This window comes from Teleopsis dalmanni, chromosome 2, assembly GCF_002237135.1.
Source record: "Teleopsis dalmanni isolate 2A chromosome 2, ASM223713v2, whole genome shotgun sequence".
Taxonomy (NCBI): domain Eukaryota; kingdom Metazoa; phylum Arthropoda; class Insecta; order Diptera; family Diopsidae; genus Teleopsis; species Teleopsis dalmanni.
In genome coordinates, this window is record NC_051847.1 from 89,399,329 (window position 1) to 89,422,336 (window position 23,008).

At 28.9% G+C, this 23,008-nt stretch overlaps 1 protein-coding gene and 2 long non-coding RNA genes across 7 annotated transcripts in view; 1 reads left to right on the forward strand and 2 right to left on the reverse strand.

Annotated features, from left to right (window-relative positions):
- Positions 1-1,785, forward strand: part of LOC119675048 (polypeptide N-acetylgalactosaminyltransferase 5-like) — a 5,467-nt gene extending 3,682 nt beyond the window's left edge. Inside the window, exon 5 of the mRNA XM_038086230.1 lies at positions 1,739-1,785. Within this exon, the coding sequence (XP_037942158.1) occupies positions 1,739-1,785 (47 nt within the window). The remainder of the gene's footprint in view (positions 1-1,738) is intronic.
- Positions 1,786-10,148: 8,363 nt separating this feature from the next.
- Positions 10,149-22,386, reverse strand: LOC119682113. Of its 5 annotated transcripts, XR_005252555.1 has the most exons (8): positions 22,199-22,386; positions 20,765-20,863; positions 20,476-20,673; positions 20,359-20,416; positions 11,470-11,698; positions 10,791-11,139; positions 10,447-10,747; positions 10,149-10,329 (listed from the first exon to the last, which is right to left on the reverse strand). It is a non-coding gene; the product is annotated as an uncharacterized LOC119682113 (long non-coding RNA). The 5 variants fall into 5 exon arrangements; XR_005252554.1 differs by lacking the exon at positions 20,359-20,416; XR_005252558.1 differs by lacking the exons at positions 10,149-10,329; positions 10,447-10,747; positions 10,791-11,139; positions 11,470-11,698; positions 20,359-20,416 and adding exons at positions 18,522-18,715; positions 18,833-19,140; positions 19,199-19,561; positions 19,947-20,157.
- On the reverse strand, positions 12,019-13,445 carry LOC119682114. Its single transcript, XR_005252559.1, has 3 exons — positions 13,258-13,445; positions 12,301-12,399; positions 12,019-12,198 (listed from the first exon to the last, which is right to left on the reverse strand). It is a non-coding gene; the product is annotated as an uncharacterized LOC119682114 (long non-coding RNA).
- Positions 22,387-23,008: the final 622 nt, after the last annotated feature.

Below are 23,008 nucleotides of genomic sequence, written 5' to 3' on the forward strand. Positions count from 1 at the left end.
AGTCATACGTCGTTCCGTTTTTCTATTTGGTGAAATAACTTAAATATACAAGTTAAGTACTTACCTTCTTCTCAAAAAGTGTCCGGATTTTGTTGTTTGTTAACTACTCCTTATGTAATAAAGCTTTTTCAAAATTTTTTTTTTGTTGACATATGGTACAAATTTGAGCGCCATCTGTCAATTACTTTGTTTACAGCAGCTATTAATGTGAGACTACCTCAAGTGCATTTAGCGATTTTTCTATTGAAAATTCTTGTTGTACGCGATTTTTTGACCAAATACGGCATCACTGTCATCGCTCAGGCGCCATATTCGCCAGATCTGGATCTATGCGACTTTTTCCTGTTCCCGAAACTAAAATTGCCCTTTCGTGGTAAGCGTTTTGAGTCGATTGAATCGGTAAAAGAAAGTTCGCTGAAGGAACTAAAAATCATACCTTCACGGGCCTACGAAATGTGTATGGAAGATTGGGTTAAGCGTTGGCATATGTGTATCGCTTCAGAAGGAGTATATTTTGAAGGAAATAAAATAAATTTGGAATAAAATTTAAATTTGTGTTTTATTTACGGAATCCGAGTACTTTTTGAGCAGAAGGTATGTACATTTAACGAAGTATAATTCGGCTGCTGGTAGAACTGTACGTCGCTCGGACGCCGAGATAATGTCTGGAAACTATACTTTCGAATCTGTAAAGGATTTCATCTACGTTGGCACCACTGTAACGAACAACAACAATGTCAGGCAAGAGATTAGACGAAGAATCACCATTGTCAATAGGTGCTACTATGGGCTCAATAGACAATTGGGATATACAACTTTTTGTCTTGTCGACAAACAAAATTTACACTCATGGTTGCTTATCCAACCTGTTCTTCTTTATAGCGCAGAAGTGTGGATGTTACAACAAAATTATGAAGCAGCACTCGAAACAAAAGCTCTTCGTAAGATCTTGGCGACGACTACCGCATACGAATGAGCCAAGAGCATAACGAGCTTTATCCCGACATTGATATAATTCAGCGAATTAACAGTTCAAGCTATTTAATATTTCAAGTCATCATGTAATAAATAAATATTCTTATTGCCATATGAATAATAATTTGTATATTTCCAAAACCTATTATTATTTATGAAAATATTCTTAATAATGAAAATAATAAAGCAAATAAAACAAAAAAGGGCTGATTTTTCTAAAATTCCAAATAGTTCCTACAATCCATAGTGCGGGACCTTTACTAGACTGACCCTTTCTCATAGTGCTTTAAAAACATTATAAATAATTATGAGCAGCTACCCAACATTATTAACTTGCAATTCTATTCTAAGTGATATTGTTCAAAATATGCGATTTATTCAGATTAAACTAGAAGATTGTGCTACTCTATCTCGAATTTATTAGTTAACTTTATGTATCTGAGAATTTCGGATAAATAACAAATGCTCAGGAACGAAATTAGTGCTCAAGCCACCATCAACTAACATTCTTAATTCAGCTTAAATAACTGAATTGTGAATCTTCCAGCTAGTTATCCACATAGCTATCCCCATAACAAAATCAACTTACTTGATCTATCAGGACACAAACTCACGATGTTCATGTGGAGTCTACTTATGCTGTGCACTTACCCTATGATGACCACGATTAATATCTTACAAGTTTTTATCTTCAATTGTAAAGGATTACATTAGTTTTTTATCAAATTCCTTTATAAACTTTTTCATTGTTCATTATTCTTAGATCAATCATTGAATAATCTTGAAGATTATACGGAATACGCAAATTAGTCAGTGAGATGGGTGGGACTGTGCAAAAACCCCCCAGCTATCATAGAGTAAAAGTGCCCAGATGCACTAACTCGAAAAAGGCTCAGCACAGCATTATTCTTTTATGTTATTGTCATTAAGGCGTTTTTGTTTTTACACTCCTTCTTCACTTCTTCTTTCCTAAAAAGAAATGGAATCAAATAAATTAATGACAGTTTTTGATAGGTGCCTTCAAAGCCTCTTTTTGTATTGAATTCGTTTATTCACTGTAGGCGAATATTTTTATATTGAATACGTATGTTTAGTGTAGGAAATTTACAGCAGTTACTTTTCAAGTCTCTATTTTGATTCATCTACTTTTGTGAACATAACCCAAATAGTCAATAATCCTGCACACGAGCTGAACTGTCGTCTAAACTTGGTTCTATCTTAGGAGAGTCTTTATTGATCATGCATATTTATGACATTGCTTACTATTGGAGATAATGTGAAGACTTGATATCACTCACAACAACATAATATTAAAAAAATTCAGTAAAACAAATGTTACCTCATTTCATTCTTTCCGATGTGACTAAATTGTTAACTATGTTTTTATAGTTCATTATTACTGCATTTCTTTATTTCAGAGTTTCCTTCACTCCGATTTGAATTATATTAAACTTTAAACTATGTTTTCCTAGTTCTGTTTATCTTTAAATACCGCTTTGTTTCCTTAACTCCGATTTGGATTTCATGGAACCTTATTCTATATGTTTATAACTCTTTCGGGAATATATAATGAATCCTAATCCCATTCCCTTGCTTTCTTAAAATGAAATTACTTATACGTTCCTCGTTTCCATATGCGATAAACGTTATTAGACTTACCAACTTTCCACAGAACCTTCATAAAACGATGTTAGAGTATTTGAAATCCTTTTAATGTCGCGAATGCCATTGTTTTTAGCATTTTGCTATGTTGGCAGAATTGTTGGTTAATGTCATGAAAATGCATAAAAAGTGGGTGGATTGTTTGGCGAGAGGAAACTGCATTCGTTTGGATTAGTTTTTAGTGCAACAGTTTTCCTTTTTATTTTTATGTGCGAGCAGAAGGGATTAAAATGGGAAATGATTATTGTTGACAGTTGAGGTTGTTTGAGCTTCACACTTCCCTATACAAACATGTGGATAAAATACAGTACAGCCAATACCTTTCCGGCACACATGACACGGAGAAAATCGCATAAAGTGCGCCTCTTACTTTGTGTGATTTAGAAAAAAGCTTTTAAGCTCTGCTACAAAAATTGTTTGCATTAAAAACGCCTTTCTTAAGTATGCACCATGGCAACCCTAAGCACCAAACAGCTGCACTTTTTATCAAAAACATCAAAAAATAAATAAAAAAATATTATTTATTCTGTTATTTCAAATACTTTATTTTGTTGTTTCAAATATTTATTAAAAAAAAAAAAGATAAATTTTTTATTTTACATACCCGATGGGTGGCCAGCACTAATAACGTTCTCTTGTTAAAATATTTTGTGCGCTAAATACACGGATTAAGTAGCAACAATCTTTGGCTCATATCTGTTAGTCTATTTAGCTCGGCGAGAAATGAAATAAAATGCTCGTAATGATGTTTATAATCTTTGAACTTCGTTGTTTTGAGTTAATTTATATTCATAAACCAAATTGGTGTACAATTACCGTCCAATTATATCTACGGTACAGCATAAGTGGGCTGTGGGTGGCTGCTTTCCATATTAGGATGACATGCTTTTGTACATATTGTCTTCGTTCTTTTATCTTTATCCCTGTGGGGAGTATTATTTGCTCGCCTTTTGTCTTTATATTCGACAACCGAGTTTTCTATTTTCTATTTTCATTTTTGTTTTTTTTTTCTTTTGCAAGTGACTTGACAGTTTGTAGAGATTGTTTTTGTTGTTGTTGTTGTTTTTATAGTAGTTCTTTTTTCGAAAGTCACGAGAGGGGCGATTTTTTGGCGCCTCTCTATACGGCGTCACTCATGTCATAGCATGTCACCTATTTTCAGACATTTTGCCTGTGGCGGTATACGGCTGATTGCCTGCCATACTCCATACTTCATACTCCACTCGCCATTTGCCATTTGCCACTCGTTTCTCGCTACTCGCTGCTCGCTGCTTTCCATTTACCATTTACCATTCACCATTTGCCACTTGCCGCTTGCCGCTTGCCACTTGCCACTTTCCACTTGCCGCTGTGTATTACTGCTCTTTTCTAATGAAAATCTGTTAAGTCAGCCGCATTTTTGGCGCCAGACATATTTTAACCAGCTGTGTGTACTTCTATACAGTTCAACAAGTTAAAGTATTTTTGTTTATAAATTGGTAAAGTTCTAAAGCAGAATACTGGAGCACGTTGTGGTGGAAATATTTAATAGCTACCCACACACAATCCCTCGTTTTAATTTTCACATCATTCTTATTATCATCATAATGTAGTTCCTAATGCTGCTCTTGTTCTCTTGTTGCTCTTGTTGTTGTTTGTGCTCCATTTAAATTAAATTTATTCAAAACGCGTGTCTGCTTAAGCTCGGCAATAATTTCGGTTTCAATTTAAAGACTTCTGTAGTAAAATTATTCCAACCCTTGGTTAAGTTGTTTGTATGGTATGTTACTTCTTAAGTCAGACCAAAGACACTGACACTACATACTATACAAACAATCACTTCTTTATGACTACTTGCTTTGAAACTATTTGATATTATCACTTTATTAAATATAATTTTATGTGAAATTCTTAAGGGGGTTTCCGGTTGCTGAGTTTCCATTTTAAATAAGGTCATATTAAAGAAAATCCTTTAAGAAAAACAACCAAAAGAAAAGTAAAAATTCCATATGGACTAACTGACTTTACTGTCGCAGATCCTCTGTTGCATATTTTAAGTAAATTATTTTTGAAGCGTAAATTTAATAAAAAAATAAATATTATGTAGAAAAGTTTTTCCTATATTTATTCAAATTGGAAATAACAAACTTTTTGCCTTTACGCATACTCGTCGTAGCTCATTTGTGGCATTATTGCTCACTTCATGTTTATTTAACCCGTACAAATCACCTTAAGGCCATCAGTTCTTTACTTTAACTTTGCTGTTTATGTTAAACCCAAGGGGTTCCGGGCAAATATATTAACTGCGGTACATTATGAATTCTATTTCTCTTTATTAGCATCATTTCCTGCATTGATTTTCAATGCGCAAATATTGTACTCCTTCGATTGTATATTCCTTCGATACCAGCATAGCCAAGAGAAGTCGTCTTTCGTTTGTTTAATATGAGTTTTCTTTGAAACAAACTGCATAAAAATTTAATTGCTTTCATGCTTTTTTACCATCTAGCAGATATATAAAATTTAATATATGAGATATGAACTAAAATACGAGTACTATACACAACATATCAACTGATTTTAAAATAAAATTTCTTTTCAGAAGTAAAATTCAGATAAGCACATTTTAAAGGATTTTATTTAAAGAAAATGTTCATTTTTTATTTATTCATTTAAAGTAAGAAAATATGATTAACAGTAATTCAATATGAGAACCCTGGTAGTTAGACCTTTTCAACTTATGTTATCATACATTATAGTTTATTTATTCATTTAAAGTAAGAAAATATGATTAACAGTAATTCAATATGAGAACCCTGGTAGTTAGACCTTTTCAACTTATGTTATCTTGAATGATATGTAATACATATATAAAGAATTTATTTTAAAAAAATATTCATTATTTATTTATTTATTTATTTATTCATTTAAAGTAAGAAAATATGATTAACAGTAATTCAATATGAGAACCCTGGTAGTTAGACCTTTTCAACTTATGTTATCTGGAATGATATGGAATACGTATATATAGTACATGTATACAAAAGTAGTATTCCTTTTGTTTCTTGGTACGCTGAGGAGAATTTTTTTTGAACACTTTAAAATTACTATGACAATAATAACGGTAAAGAATAATTTGCAGAAAACCTTATGTTATGTATAGCTTTAACATATTTTAAGATTTTGAAAATGTATAATCCAAACCACTAAAACTACATTTAATTGTGTAGAATTTAAAGCTAAACACTTAACCTCTAACTTTACGAATAGATTTCTAGTTTCAAGTTAGTTTTGACCCCTTCTGTATTCGCTAGGTCATCTAGACAGACTTCTAGTAGAGTAATACCAAAGAAGGCTGTAAATCATTTTAAATATCTTATATTGCTTAATCTACATTCGGTTAATGTTGGTAATAGAAGTACTACCATTCTGGCAAACCATAGAAATTTTTAAAATATAATTGAGCCCTGCAAATTTTCAGATGCTTTACAGATGCTTTAAGAAGAGACACCGGAGCACCAGTTATGTCTATGTCCAGGTTTGCTCAAAACCAGACAAAAGCTATTAGGCGGTCCATTCTCAAGCTTAAACTACTCGAGTTCAATATCGTAACTAGCTCAAATTTCAATTTCTTACCTCTTCTAAATATACTTCACTTCCACCAAAAATGTCTGTAATATATCAAAATGAGATTCATAGAAGAATGGATAATGATTTCAATGCTGTGTTTCTTTCTTTTCTTGTATTTCTTGGTTTTAATGGGTTGAACTTGTACTTATAGAAAAATATAAATAAATATGTGATACTTTCTTCCAATAACAAGTACTGTTTTTTAATACAAAGTATCGGAAAGAATGATCAATAGTAAAAATACGTGTTATCTAAAAGTACTAAGTACTTTTCTTTGGACCCCATTATTTGGCATCATAAAGAGGTATCGATTACGGAAGCTCGTGTTATCGATAAGTATTAAGTATAAGTATTAAATATTTACTTGTGTCGTAACATTCTTTTTACATTTAGAGCTAATTTAATTTTCCACTTAAATGTCATGTTTAGTCCTAAGAAGCAAAGTCTTTGCAAATTTGAAGAAATTGTGCCTGTTAATGTAGTACTGGATATCATTATTTAGCAAATATTGATTATAGAAAAATTAAGTCAACTGCAAGATCTCTTCTTGAAAGCATTTTGGGTTCCATTTAAAGTTCAAACTGGTTTTAAAGTCTTAGTGTTTTATTTCGTAAATGAACGAATCAGCAGTTCTAAGTTCTAAGTACTGAGTTCATTTTAATAACGTAACTTAATCTTACAATACTGTCCAGCTCTTATTGCATACAAATAAGAAGTTTACTATAAGTATAGCAAGCAAATTTTTTTTAATTTACTTTATATATATTTTAAATTAAAAAGTTCTATATTATCGTTGAATAATGCTGTACTGATCTATATCTTTATGCAAAATTAAAAAGTGTTATGTCATAATTTCATATTTTTAATTGCTTGGCCAAGTGTACTTTTTGTGGACTTGTACTGTTATTGCACATAAACAACAGAATAATTAAGACATAATAATTAACATATAATCAATACAGGATTAAGATATAAGATATAGATTAATAAAGATATAAGAAAAGTATAATAGTGAATTCAACTCTAATCGCTATATGTATTTATTAAAACTAAGCAAAATCTAAAATTGTTATAAATATTACACCACTAAGTCAGATAGTTATGCTCAAATGCTTTGTGAAATAATCTGTGCTTCATTACAATCCTAAGTCCACTTATTATTCGAATTCAAAAAAAGGCATGTGCTGCTATACTTCGCTTCCAAGACATTCGATACAATACACAATTTTCCAATTCTTAAAATTCGCGATTTTATAAAAAAAAAGACACCAAATGTAGAAAGCAACAACAATCAACTAAATGTAAGACCTTACCCATGGTCTTAGTAAACTAAAGTTAATTAAGTAAACTTAATGCAAAAACAACTAACAACCGATGATATAAAATCCGACAAATTTCTAATTGCTCAAAAGTTTTGAAACCCTTTTTCGAAACTCAAATACTTTTCAATATTACCTGTTTTTTTATTCAAATTCCAATTGTAACCCAGCGAATACATTCTAAATTTCCAATTACTTGTAATATGAAAGTGATTTAATCAATTACAATTACAATTGTAATGCAACGCCTAAGTGCCTCATTACAGTTAACCTGTAATTGTAATGGAATTTGTAATTTAATTGGTTTTGCACAGCTTTAATATGAAACTTTTTTAAAAAATTTCCATTCAATTTATAAGTACAAAATACAGATTTGTGAAAATATTAAAAATATATATGACAATATATATATGTAAATAACTGAACTTAAAAAAAAAACAAATTTACTTCCATAGACTTTTCTAATTTAAAAATTATTATTTTTAAAATAGTTATTTTAATTTAATTTAATATAATTTAAGTTGACTCAGGCCTAAAATTAATTTTATTTTTTTAATTCAATTAAATTTTTTAATAAAATCTTGTGACACATTATATTCAATGCAGAGCAGAGTCTGTTTGTGATGTGATACAACATCACATGGATGGGTGCAACAATTCAAATTTTACTGCTCGGTAAAACATCCATAAATAAACATTGAAACGTGACTGAAATCAATGCAAAAATATTAGTGTATCTCAGTTTGAAATTTTAAATAAATACTGAAGAATATTATTGAATTATTTTAAATTGTGCACAACACTGCGTATGTGTGACAAAAATGGAGGAAGTAGCACGCTTTTCATGCAATATTGGTTTTTTCTTGTACATTAGCAAATGAATATACTTACAATTGAATGATTAAATACAATTTATTGCATCACTGATTCTATTTAACTCTTGCGACAGGTAATAAATCAGATAAATTTAGTTCTATATAATAAAATAAAATTATATAGTTTATTTGTAATGATATATATATTATTATATATAGTTATAAAATGTGGATTGCAAACATAAGATGAAAAAAATATATATACAATAAATAGAAATAGACAAAATAGAACACTTCCGTTTCTAATACGATAAATACAATTATAATTATATAATTCTTAACAAAATCTTATACATATTATAAATATATGAGTACATATCAGTGATATTAGGTGAAAATTATATGGAAATATGTAGTGACAGATGTATAAACAATAAAAAAAACAAGCAATTTTGTTCCTAAAATAAGCCACAAAGTAATGGCTTCTTTTTAAAATAGCAGTATATACGATGTATCACAGAATAGGTTAGAGGGATAAAAATAAAATTACGACAATAATGAAAATTTAGTTTTATAAATTCTTCATTAACTTGCCTTTTACAATTCCACTACTAAATTTTTAACACATGTGTCAAATCGATATGTCTATATGGATCGGAAACCTGGCTTGCTATCAATCGATGCCTGCGCAACATATTAGGCATATGGTGGCCTAAAACGATTTTAAATGAAGAGCCAAACAAACGTAAACAGCGAGATAAGAAAAAAGAAATATGGTTGGATTAGACACACACTGCGTAAACCTTATGAGGATATCGCGCATGCTGCACTTACTTGGAACCACCGGGAAATAGGTTAAGAGGCAGACCAGCAATAACCTGGAGAAGGGTAGTTCAGCAGGTCAAATCATTAAACGAGTTGACAGCAATGGCACAAAATGAAAACCAGTGGAAAACTTTTATAGACTCCTTAAGCTTTTAATGGAGTATGGAATTAAATAATATCATCAGTAGCATTATTAATATTAGTTGTTGTCATACGAAAAATATTTTATTTTTAATGTAACGCTAAATTATTGTTGTACAAGGAAATGTATACTAAAGTCATTGTCAAAACCTAATCATATGTATTATTAAATAAATTTTTTCTTTTATTATTGTTATTTTTCAAACAAATTATTTTTGAATACTATGTACAGTCAAACCTCTCTATAACGAAGTCGTTGATGCCAATTATTTTTGGTTGTTTGGACATTTCAACTTTTCCCTTGTCAAGAAACGCATCCAACAAGTTAAAAGACTTGAAAATTGAAAGTAATCTCAACTCAAATTTTTGAAAATAATAGAGTCAACATCGGTACGCGATTCTGCAAATGTACTTAATTTAACAATGTCTTAATTTTGTTTTTGATCTGAATCTATTAATATTAAAATTATTATGTGATAATGTTAGATTAATTAATCTGCTTCTTTTATTTTTTTTGTGATTGTATCATTGTCAACATTAATAAAATCGCCCAAAGATACACCGATCATATCAACGGTGAATCTCAATTATAGTTTTTAAGATACATGCAATCTTCATGCATTCCTCCCTATTATAAACTAAATAACATAAACACAACCTCAAACCGATTTTGACACAGCTAGCATATGAAGAAGTTTTCCATAAGTTAAAACGTTAGAGGTATTTTTGTATGCAAAAATTTGTTATAGAGAGGGTCGCTATAAAGAGGTTCAAATATAAAAAAAAATTTTTAAATTCACCGAAAATAACTTTATTTGCCAAAGATTATGAAAATGTCTATTAAATTCTGTACATGCAAATATGGGTTGTAAGTAATTATTTTAATGCCAACTCCGTCTTTTTATATTCTACACTATTTTTCAACTCGATACTCTAGAAGCAATTCCGATGACGGCCATATATTAAAATTCCAATGTCATTGTCTAAAAAAATAGATAATACCTTCATTTATATGTCAAATCAATTATTATTATTCAATATATTATTAAACAAAACTAAAAGCACTTAATTTTAAATTTCTCTTGCTACTTCACACTTACATCCTGGTCCGTCCTGCAGTAGGCAATCACTGCGTTTGTAAAGTAAGTAAAACTTTCAACGTGTTTGACAATTGAACCATCAGTTTATAATTTCGAATCAACTTAGTTATCATGTCCAATGTTTGTAAATTTCGTTTGCCTACATTAACCTCTCAGTGGAACTATATTTTCCGAATCTGTCATTGTTTGATTGGGTAAACAAATGTCTGCAGTATACTCAAATTATTTAAGTTACAGGGATGGGATCCAAAGAATAAATTGTCCTCCACTTCTGTTTATGACTCAACATTTGATTTGCCAACTGCCGATACAAAGAAGATAGGTGATAAAATACAACTATTTACATCAGATGGATCCGGAAGTAGTACCTAGACACATACCGCAACTTGGAGTGGTCGGCAAATAAATGACTTATATGACCATTTAACGCGTTTTTCATATATATATATATAGGCCTTTTATGTAGATATAGAAACTTGTTTCATTAATCCAGTATTGTTCATATGGTGATAATTTGATCTAATTTTAAGCTAGTTTTGCTAGAGATTTGTAGAATAATCATTTCGGTTTAGTCACAGCATTCCACTACTTTTCTTAAAAATTATACATTCCATCACTTCATCACTCCATCACCGCATGACTCCATTCCAAAATCAAGGGGCAAGTAGAAGTCAAGAGGTCTGGTGAAATACTCTATAAAATTTCAAAAGGAATCAAAATCACTTGTTCCATTAAAGTAATTTAACATATCAATACAATTTATAAAGTATATAGTTTTCAATAAATCAAAATTCATAAAAAGAATGATATAGGAGTAAAAGCACAGTTAAGGAAACTTATTACCAGCAAATTTAATCAAATTTATATGTAGGAAAATATATATAAATATCAAACAAAAGGAGATTTATAAGTATAGTAATATGCATACTATAATTAAATTATTTTATATATACTATTTTATATATACTATTTTACATATATTATTTTATATATACTATTTTATATATACTATTTTATATATACCTTTATAGTAACAATGCCTTTTAACAACCACTTATACCTCAATTATTGACGGCATTCTCATCAAGGGTAATTTGTCATTATCGGTGTTAATATTTCAGTGGATTCATATTTACTACGACTTTCTAATGGATTGTTAAGTGTTTTTTATAGTGTTCTGCTTCAAAGCACGTCTCGATCATTGATATTATACGAAATCCAACCGTCCTTACTCCTAAAATAATTTTCTTATCTGTTTTCAAATAAATTAAGATCCATTATAATGTCATGCGAAACAACTAGAAAACGTATAGATAATTAATATAACAAATTCGATATATGAAAGTAAAGTTCAACAATAGTCTTGATTTTGTCTCAACAAATAAATGAATCAATTAAAATAAAAGAAATATAATTATAATAATACGTTTAATTACTTTTAAATAAATCAATTCATATGCAGTACTATATACTCTTTTTAAAAAATTATCGGAACTGAATTAAATTGAAGAAAATTAATTATTACAGTAACATATTCAATTATACTATTTTAATAATAGTAATAGTTATAATAGTTCCAATTTAATCTCTACGGCCAACAAATCCAACCATTTGCTTTCTACTTAGGAATATCACAATCGTATAGCTATGGAGAAACACAACATACGCCATTTGTCTAGTTCCATTTATTTCTCTCATAACTGCATCATTAACAATGTAACGAATCATAGACCGTATTGATACGTAAGGCAGCTAATATATGATATATAGAGTTAATTTAATATATTGTTTCATTAGATATATAGACTAAATGTACAATATGCAAAAGTTTACAGATATGTTTTAGGATCTTACGTGAAGAATGCGTTTGCTTGAAATTCTATATATAAACTCCTATTTTATGAAAGCAACTCCAGACTTATGCCAAATTTAGCTTGTTGAAGATAAACGGCGCTGAAAATACATTTAAAGACTATTATTAAAAAAAATATTCTTATTTAAATGTTTAATGGAACATATTTTTAAAACTTTTTCAACCTTGTCCAACACTCTACCTTACAAATATTACACAATTTATATTTATATTTATAAACATAAAATTATATAAATATACCATAAAAATTATATTTACATTTCTTTATTTATATAGAGAAACCTATTATTTGTTTATTGTTTTCTGTACACATTTTTCTATATATAATTTTCGGATGTACGAAACTACAACGCTAAAACGTTTTTATCAAAAATTTATGTCTTCAGCTGCAATCTTTTTTTTTTGCTCACACTCATAACATATGTGTTCTAAAAATTGACGACTTTCCACAAGGCTTTCATTGTATGATAACTATTATTAAGAACTTTACACGAATAACTAAGTATGGAAAACGCATAACACGATTAAAAATATCGGGGTCCCCTAAAAGTTTGCATCCTAGTCGTATTCAACTTTTAAAAGGATTGTTCTTGTTTCGGTCTTCGTATTTCAAACTCAATGTCGGAGTGGTGAGGTTTGATATAACAGATGTACTGGTGATATTTGTTCGTTATTCACTCTTAGTCTATTTCTATATATGCATATTAATAAGGCTATGTTTCGACTAGTGGGTTAGTATTTCTTTTGTCCCATATGTGCTTTAATGCTTTCAACGAAGAAGCAAATTCTTTATAAAAGAACTTTCCTTAATGTATCTTATGACTTACAGCAATTGGTACTCTTATATGAACACTTCGTTATATGACTATTGCATGTAATAATAAGGTTTCTCAAAATCTACTTATAGATCAACTAATATATGTATAATAAGTACTTACCAATATGAATAGCTGTTACTGCGGCAATGAAAAATAGAAGGCTCTTTTGCTTAGTATCGGTTACATTTTCGTATTGCTCGTTTTCAGATTCTTCAGATTCTGAATATTCATACATATTGGCAATTATAAATTTAGAAGACTAACCTTAACTGCGAATTTTAAATTTTGAAACATACATCTAAACAATATTTTATTTATACATTTTGTTTGATATAATTTATTTGAATTATTTTAAATTTTTTGTTTAATTTTTCCGGCTTACTGTGATTTTATTTTATATAAACCCGCATAATCCGAACTCCTGCCCATCTTATCAACTATAATGAGCCATAAAGAAAGGGATCAATAAGTAAAACTAGAGTAACCAAATAGTTGAAAGTAGATGCCGATGCAAGAAATGACATCATTATTAGCCTACGGCAGTATATACATATATATGAACGTCTCAAGTGTATCTAAATATTTATGTAGAATTTTTGAAACTACGTTCGTTTGCTATAGCAGCTGAGGACCTCATTGGTATCCACTTATTTGGAATACGGTTCCCAGTATTTTTAGTTAAGTCGTACGCATTATTAATTTTTGGAAACTATACTCAGATATCGTGTTGAGATGTGTCCGTTTTTATACTTTCCACTTGAGTTATAGTTAAGTAGAGACCTATAGAAGTATTAGTTTTAGTAGTTTGCTTTCATGTGCAGTGGATTGTTCAGTGGCGCAATCCAAGATGACAAGAAACGTTTTTAAATTTTTTTTATAAATTTTTTACCGGGATAATTGGTTATTTAAATATTTATAAAAAAAACTCTTATTTATTATTTACATTTAAAAACGATTTATATTTTATTAAAATATTTTTCGGCTATTTCGACTATCTTCCATTGTCTTCTTCAGGGAAACTCTCGAAAATATTGAAAATAGTCGAAATATCGGAAAAATATTTCTATAAAATATAAAATGTTATTATATATAAATAATAAATTATAGTTTTTTACTTCTATTTAAATGACCAAGTTTTAAATTATATAATAAATAAATTATTATATAATATTTTTGATCACAATTAAAAAAATAAAATATTTACCATTTGTTTAAATAAATCATTTTTTATTTGATTTTTAGCAAATTTTAATAAAGTCGAATCAAACTATTCAATGTTGAAAATGCCTTTATTATTTCTCGAAGTGTTCTCTTTTCTGATTAATATACTTTTGCATTCAAAGTATAATTTTCAATCTTTTTTAGACACCCCCGCCGACAGAAATCGTTTTCCACGCAATTTATTCTTGACGTTCGGGAACAAAAAGAAGTCGTTGGGTGCCAAATCTAGACTATATGGTGGATGCTTTATCAATTCGATCTTTTGAATGTTCAAATAGTTGGTTGTTAGACAAAATGTGTAAACACTCGCATTGTTTTTATAGAGATGGAAAATAATCCAACTGCGCTTATTTGCTTTTCGTATTTAACTGAAGACTTCCGGTAAACAATTGGTTGTTACCATTCGGAATTAACCGCTTTGAATTCCTGTAAAAATACGGATATAGTAGCCACATGACCAGTTTTCCCTAAAAATCAAGCGACCATTTGTTTCAAAGTGTTTCGAGCGCGAACACCCATACAATCGACTGCTATTTACGTTCCGGCTCAGATACATTTATTCATGATTTGTCAACTGTTACAATGTTATATACTCGTCCGTCTTTTAAGCACCGTCATTGTACTTCTGAGCATTTGTGAGCACCAATCGACAAGAGCATCTTTTTCAGATTTTGTCAATTGATGGGGGAACGAGACAACGAGAAAAAACCTTTCTCACGACTAAATGATATTGCAATATTTTATATTTTCTGGTGGAACTTGTGCCTAGGGTTTCACCACAACCTCAATCTCACAGTATGCCGCATGACGATCTTGCATAACTTGTATCAGTTTTTGCACAGCATTAATGTTTTCTGGCACCACTTATTTTGGACGACCTTTACGAAGTCGAATTTCGGCAGTGAGCGAACTACAGCCACGATTTAAATCATTGTACCAGTGGCAGCGTTTCAAAGGATAGAGCTTCATCGTCAAATGTGGACGGCAGTTAATCGATGCACTCTTGTTTTGAATCATAAAAACTTTCTCGCGTTAATTCCATTTTTTCGCGAACACTCAATTCACATACAAATCACTGTATATAACACGAAACAAATAAACACGAAAAATAATTAAAGTCGGGTCTATTGTGCCCCCTTCTAGGCTTAGAGTAGGTATTTAAGCCCTGTTACGTCAATAAAAAGTAGTATAGAACCTATTTTACAGAGTTTTATTGCCTCTTCCGTAAGTATATACATTTCTAGGAGCCTATTTCATATGTGCATTAGCGTAGGGTTATTAATTATTTCGTAATAAACTGTGATATAAAAGGGGTGAATTTTGATACCGTCAGTTGATTAGTGGTCAGTCAGCAGTAAGAAAAATTCCAAATGCTAAGTTTTTGAATAGTAAAGCGGTGCTAAAAGAAACATTAAACCTTTTCTTTTTGTAAAAATTATATAAACTAAAGAAAGAAAGAAGTGTGTGCAAATTAAAAATGATTGCGATGAAATTTTAAATACTTTCAGTATAAAAATATTCATAACATTACGAGTAAATTTACTCGGGCTAAATTATTGCCAAGACTGCTATGTTATTTTATTGTCAAAAATTAAATTTCCATAAACATTAAATTCGTGCAATCAAAAACCGCGAATTACAAGACAACCACAAATAATTTTATGTGATTGATGCAAAAAAAAACTTCAAAAATAACTCATCCCTAATCAAACAGAGAAATCCATTACATCATTAAGCCTGGAAAAATGGGACCATATGGACAACGGCAACATTATACGCCGTTGGAATAGCGAGACCATGTATGTGTAATCATGTATTTCTCCAGTGAAAGAAAGACAAAAACTTACAGATGTTTGAATTCCTACAAATATTTTTTTTTTTTGTACTATATTAACATTTAAAAATTTAACCATTAAGAGTTTATTAAAAGAAATAGAAAATATATCAATTTTTAATACAGAGGTTTTTCGAACAAAAATTTATTTTATATTATTTTATTTATTTGAATTTTTGGCTGATCATACAGGTACAGCTGTTTCGAGTATTACTAAATAACCATCGTCAGAATCGAACTCGTGCCCTGCCAAATTTGAAGCTCAGAGTCAGCGCTCCTTGACCAACTGACTCAAAGCCGTACTTGACTTAAATGTTCGGGCATGTTTCTGTAGTTTTGTTACTTTGCTGTGAAAGTTTTATTAAAAAATCACTTGCTGTGTTTATATTAGAAAGAAATCATAAATCAGCTGTAGAATAATTAAATTAATTGATTATATTTTTTTTTTTAATTGTTAAATTTTAATACTATTCTGTTTGTAGAGGCATTATTTGTTGCATGATTAATATAGACTTTCTTATGAATAAAACCAAATCTAAGAACGTAATACTGAGAAAGTCCTGCTAATGTTACTCCACGAGTCGCACAAGCGAGATCAAAATTGTGTAAATATATGTTGTTTATTCAACACATAAGTTTATAAAAATGTTTTTTAAAATATATAAAAAATTACACTTTTTAAACTGTGTTAATTAATGTTGATTTTAAATTTAAAGTTTATTGTTTTTTTCAAATTAATGTTTTGCTTTTGTTTAAATAAATTCAAATGTTAAAAATGTCAAACATTGAAAGAGACAACAATGTTTGTCATTTTTGGTTTTTTGTTTTGAATATTTGTTTATATGTTTATATACATATATGTAAATATGTAATTTCTTTATATACACTGAAGATGGACCGAAATATTTGTAATTAAAACAATTTTTGTGTAAAAATTAAATATATTAAACATTTAATACAGTTTAAAAAGTGTAATTTTTTATATATTTTAAAAAGCATTTTTATAAACTTATCTGTTGAATAAACGACCTAAGCCCGGTAAAAATATAAAAAGCTGATTAAATATCGGTCGTAATACCAATTTAGTAAATATATGTTGTATGTAATATTTAATTAATTTATTTTTTTTTTAATATAATTTATCAACCAATTTGCAATTAATTTTGAAAGAAAACAGTAAAATTTAATGCTAATATATAATTGAAATATTCTTCAAGAATAAATGTAAAAATTGATGTATTAAGATTAAATTTAATTGTAAAATAAGTTTCAGTGTTTTTTTGAATATATTCGTATATATTGTGTATATACAATAATATAAATATTAAGAAAAATTATACAAAATCAAATGTATTAAAGAAGAAAGCAAGAAATAAAAAGTACATAGGAAAAAGTAGATAATATATAAATTTGGTTCATTTTTCATAAATACATTTTTTTATTGTTAAAAGTTTCAGCTAGATCAACAGCATTATAAATGACGTCATTTCTGCAGCTGTAAGGTAATTTATTAAATCTAGTTAACTAAAGAAAAGCTTAGTATTCTTTACTAAAATTTATATGTGTCCATATCTTTTTATATATGGACGATTTTTCTCAGGTGTATCGGGTATTGTACCTAGTTTTTCTTAATTTTTTTTTTATTGGTGATTTTTCGATTTGCTCAGATTATTTTTTTATTGCTAAACCTAAGTTTTTTTTTATTTCTAATACAGTTTGCTATTATTAGAGATTTATGATTTTGAAGTTATTTGATATGAAATTTAATTATGGTTTATGATTTTGATTTAGGTTGGTTTAGATCTTATTTAATAGGAATGGCACGATCATTTTTTTCTTGGTTTATGTCTGCTGTGTGCTACTATAACAAGAACTCCACCACATACGGGGCTTGCCACCGTGCTATCAACAGCTATTAGCAACACACAAGGACACGTGGACATAACATAATAAATAAATTTTTAAGAATTTCAAGATTTTTTGAATTTTTACAATTTTTTTTCGGAGGTACAAGTCGAAGAGTCCCTTTATTAGAAGGACTCATTAAAAAATGTCTAATCAAATCGGAGGTGGTAAAGTAAAATCCGTTCCGTTTGTGCAATAATAGCCTATATATATTATTAAGTATATGTTATTTTTCATTATTCTTTTAAACTAATTATTCTTAAATACACATACTATATACCAATGTATACATAAAGTAATACTTTTCCACACATTATTTTTAAGATTAGTTAATTATCATTTTATATTAATTTATGTTTATAAGATTTTTCCCTAAAAATTAGTAACAATTTCGTTTATTATCAAACTGATATGAAAAACTTAGTTTTCAATTGCCGAAAATAACTTTATTTGCCAAAGATGATGAAAATGTCTATTAAATTCGGTACATGCAAATAGGGGTTGTAAGTAATTATTTTAATGCCAACTCCGTCTTTTTATCTTCTACCCTATTTTTCAACTCGATACTCTAGAAGCAATTCCGATGACGGCCATATATTAAAATTCCAATGTCATTGTCTGAAAAAATAGATAATACCTTAATTTATATGTCAAATCAATTATTATTATTCAATATATTATTAAACAAAACTAAAAGCACTTAATTTTAAATTTGTCTTGCTACTTCACACTTACATCCTGGTCCGTCCTGCAGTAGGCAATCACTGCGTTTGTAAAGTAAGTAAAACTTTCAACGTGTTTGACAATTGAGCCATCTTTTATAATTTCGAATCAACTTGGTTATCATATCCAATGTTTGTAACTTTCGTTTGCCTACATTAACCTCTAAATGGAACTATATTTTTCGAATCTGTCATTGTTTGATTGGGTAAACAAATGTCTGCAGTATACTCAAATTCTCAAATTATTTAAGTTACAGGGATGGGATCCAAAGAATAAATTGTCCTCCGCTTCTGTTTATGACTCAACATTTGATTTTTCAACTGCCGATACAAAGAAGATAGGTGATAAAATACAACCATATATTACAAAACTATTTACATTAGATGGATCCGGAAGTAGTACCTAGACACGTACCGCAACTTGGAGTGGTCGGCAAATAAATGACTTATATGACCATTTAACGCGTTTTTCATATATATATATATACATATAGGCCTTTTATATAGATATAGAAACTTGTTTCATTAATCCAGTATTGTCCATATGGTGATAATTTGATCTAATTTTAAGCTAGTTTTGCTAAAGATTTGTAGAATAGTCATTTCGATTTAGTCACAGCATTCCACTACTCCACTACTTTTCTTAAAAATTATACATTCCATCACTTCATCACTCCATCACCGCATGACTCCATTCCAAAATCAAGGGGCAAGTAGAAGTCAAGAGGTCTGGTGAAATACACTATAAAATTTCAAAAGGAATCAAAACCACTTGTTCCATTAAAGCAATTTAACATATCAATACTATTTATAAAGTATATAGTTTTCAATAAATCAAAATTCATAAAAAAAATGATATAGGAGAAAAACACAGTTAAAGAAACTTATTAACAGCAAATTTAATCAAATTTATATGTAGGAAAATATATATAAATATCAAACAAAAGGAGATTTATAAGTATAGTAATATGCATACTATAATTAAATTATTTTATATATACTATTTTATATATACTATTTTATATATACTATTTTATATATACTATTTTATATATACTATTTTATATATACTATTTTATATATACTATTTTATACATATTTTTTTATATAGACTATTTTATATATACCTTTATAGTAACAATGCCTTTTAACAACCACTTATACCTCAATTATTGACGGCGTTATCATCAAGGGTAATTTGTCATTATCGGTGTTAATATTTCAGTGGATTCATATTTTCTGCGACTTTCTAATGGATTGTTAAGTGTTTTTTATAGTGTACTACTTCTAAGCACGTCTCGATCATTGATATTATACGAAATCCAACCGTCCTTACTCCTAAAATAATTTTCTCAAATGTTTCAAATAAATTAAGATCCATTATAATGTCATGCGAAACAACTAGAAAACTTATAGATAATTAATATAACAAATTCGATATATGAAAGTAAAGTTCAACAATAGTCTTGATTTTGTCTCAACAAATAAATGAATCAATTAAAATAAAAGAAATATAATTATAATAATACGTTTAATTACTTTTAAATAAATCAATTCATATGCAGTACTATATACTCTTCTTAAAAACTTATCTGAACTGAATTAAATTGAAGGAAATTAACTATTACAGTAACATATTTAATTACACTATTTTACCTGCAGTTCAGCTGATAATAGTTCCAATTTAATCTCTACGGCCAACAAATCCAACCATTTGCTTTCTACTTAGGAATATCACAATCGTATAGCTATGGAGAAACACAACATGTCCATTTGTTCAGTTCCATTTATTTCTCTCATAACTGCATCATTAACAATATAACGATTCATAGACCGTATTGATACGTAAGGCAGCTAATATATGATATATAGAGTTAATTTAATATAGATATATAGACTAAATGTACAATATGCAAAAGTTTACAGATATGTTTTAGGATCTTACGTGAAGAATGCGTTTGCTTGAAATTCTATATATAAACTCCTATTTTATGAAAACAACTCCAGACTTATGCCAAATTTAGCTTGTTGAAGATAAACGGCGCTGAAAATACATTTAAAGACTATTATTAAAAAAAATATTGTTATTTAAATGTTTAATGGAACATATTTATATTTATAAACATAAAATTATATAAATATAAAAATTATATTTATATTTCTTTATTTATATAGAGAAACCTGTTATTTGTTTATTTTTTTTTATATACATTTTTCTATATATAATTTTCGGATGTACGAAATTACAACGCGAAAAAGGTTTTTATCAAAAATGTATGTCTTCAGCTGCAATCTTTTTTTTTGCTCACACTCTTATGTGTTCTAAAAATTGACGACTCTCAACAAGGCTTTCATTGTATGATAACTATTATTAAAAACTTCACAAGAATAACTAAGCATGGAAAACGCATAACACGATTAAAAATATCGGGGTCCCCTAAAAGTTTGCATCCTTAATCAGAGCACACTTTGAATCACTTTTTACAAGTGACCTTATTTTTGATAGACGTAAATTATTGATAATTGATGCTATTGATATTGAAAACCCTGGTGATGTAGTGGTTAAGTTATAAGTATTTCATAAATTTATTGTTGTATCTATCTTTCGTATTATCCTCGAGGAACTCAAGTCGATTATTTTGACTATTTCGTTGCATTTGTGTATTATTATCAAACCTGATCTATAAATTATTGTGAAGTAGAACAATTAATTTGATCTTAATTGATCCGTTCACTTGATTGTTAATTGATTGAATTAATACGAAGAGAACATTTATTACAACGGCAACTGAGGTTATTTACTGCTTCGATTATGACTCCTTTAAAAGTAAATGTGTCTGCTATTTCTCAAAAGTTTCTACTTTAATTTTACCACTACTACCATATAATTGACAAATGCGGATAAAACGTAATACTAATCTTTAACCGAATATTCGTAATAATTTGTTTTACAAACGCTTTCGAATAGTCGTATTCAACTTTTAAAAGAATTGTTCTTATTTCGGTCTTCGTATTTCAAACTCAATGTCGGAGTGGTGAGGTTTGATATTACAGATGGACGGGTGATTTTTGTTCGTTATTCACTCTTAGTCTATTTCTATATATGCATATTAATAAGGTTATGTTTCGACTAGTGGGTTAGTATTTCTTTTGTCCCATATGTTCTATTGGTTGATATTGCTTAAACCGTGTGTAGGGTTGGCAATGCTTTCAACAAAGAAGCAAATTCTTTATAAAAGAACTTTCCTTAATGTATCTTATGACTTACAGCAATTGGTAGTCTTATATGAACACGTCGTTATATGACTATTGCATGTAATAATAAGGTTTCTCAAAATCTACTTACAGATCAACTAATATATGTATAATAAGTACTTACCAATATGAATAGCTGTTACTGCGGCAATGAAAAATAGAAGGCTCTTTTGCTTAGTATCGGTTACATTTTCGTATTGCTCGTTTTCAGATTCTTCAGATTCTGAATATTCATACATATTGGCAATTATAAATTTAGAAGACTAACCTTAACTGCGAATTTTAAATTTTGAAACATACATCTAAACAATATTTTATTTATACATTTTGTTTGATATAATTTATTTGAATTATTTTATATTTTTTATTTAATTTTTCCGGCTTACTATGATTTTATTTTATATAAACCCACATAATCCGAACTCCTGCCCATCTTATCAGCTATGATGAGCCATAAAGAAAGGGGTCAATAAGTAAAACTAGAGTAACTAGAGTAAAAATAGATGAAAGTAGATGCTGACGTAAGAAATGACATCATTATTAGCCTACGGCAGTAAATACATATATAATATATGAATGTCTCAAGTGTATCTAAATATTTATGTAGAATTTTTGAAACTACGTCCGTTTGCTATAGCAGCTGAGGACCTCATTGGTATCCACTTATATGGAATGAGGTACCCAGTATTTTTAGTTTAGTCGTACGCATTATTAACTTTTGGGTACTATACTCAGATATCGTATAATCATGTGTTGAGATGTGTCCGTTTTTATACTTTCCACTTCAGTTATAATTAAGTAGAGACCTACCTACAAACTGCTATTAGTTTTAGGAGTTTGCTTCCGTATAACATTGTTTTGTGATATATTTAAGTAGTTTTAAATTTTAAATACTTATGTTATTCTATTAGAGAGGAAATGCAATAAATTTATT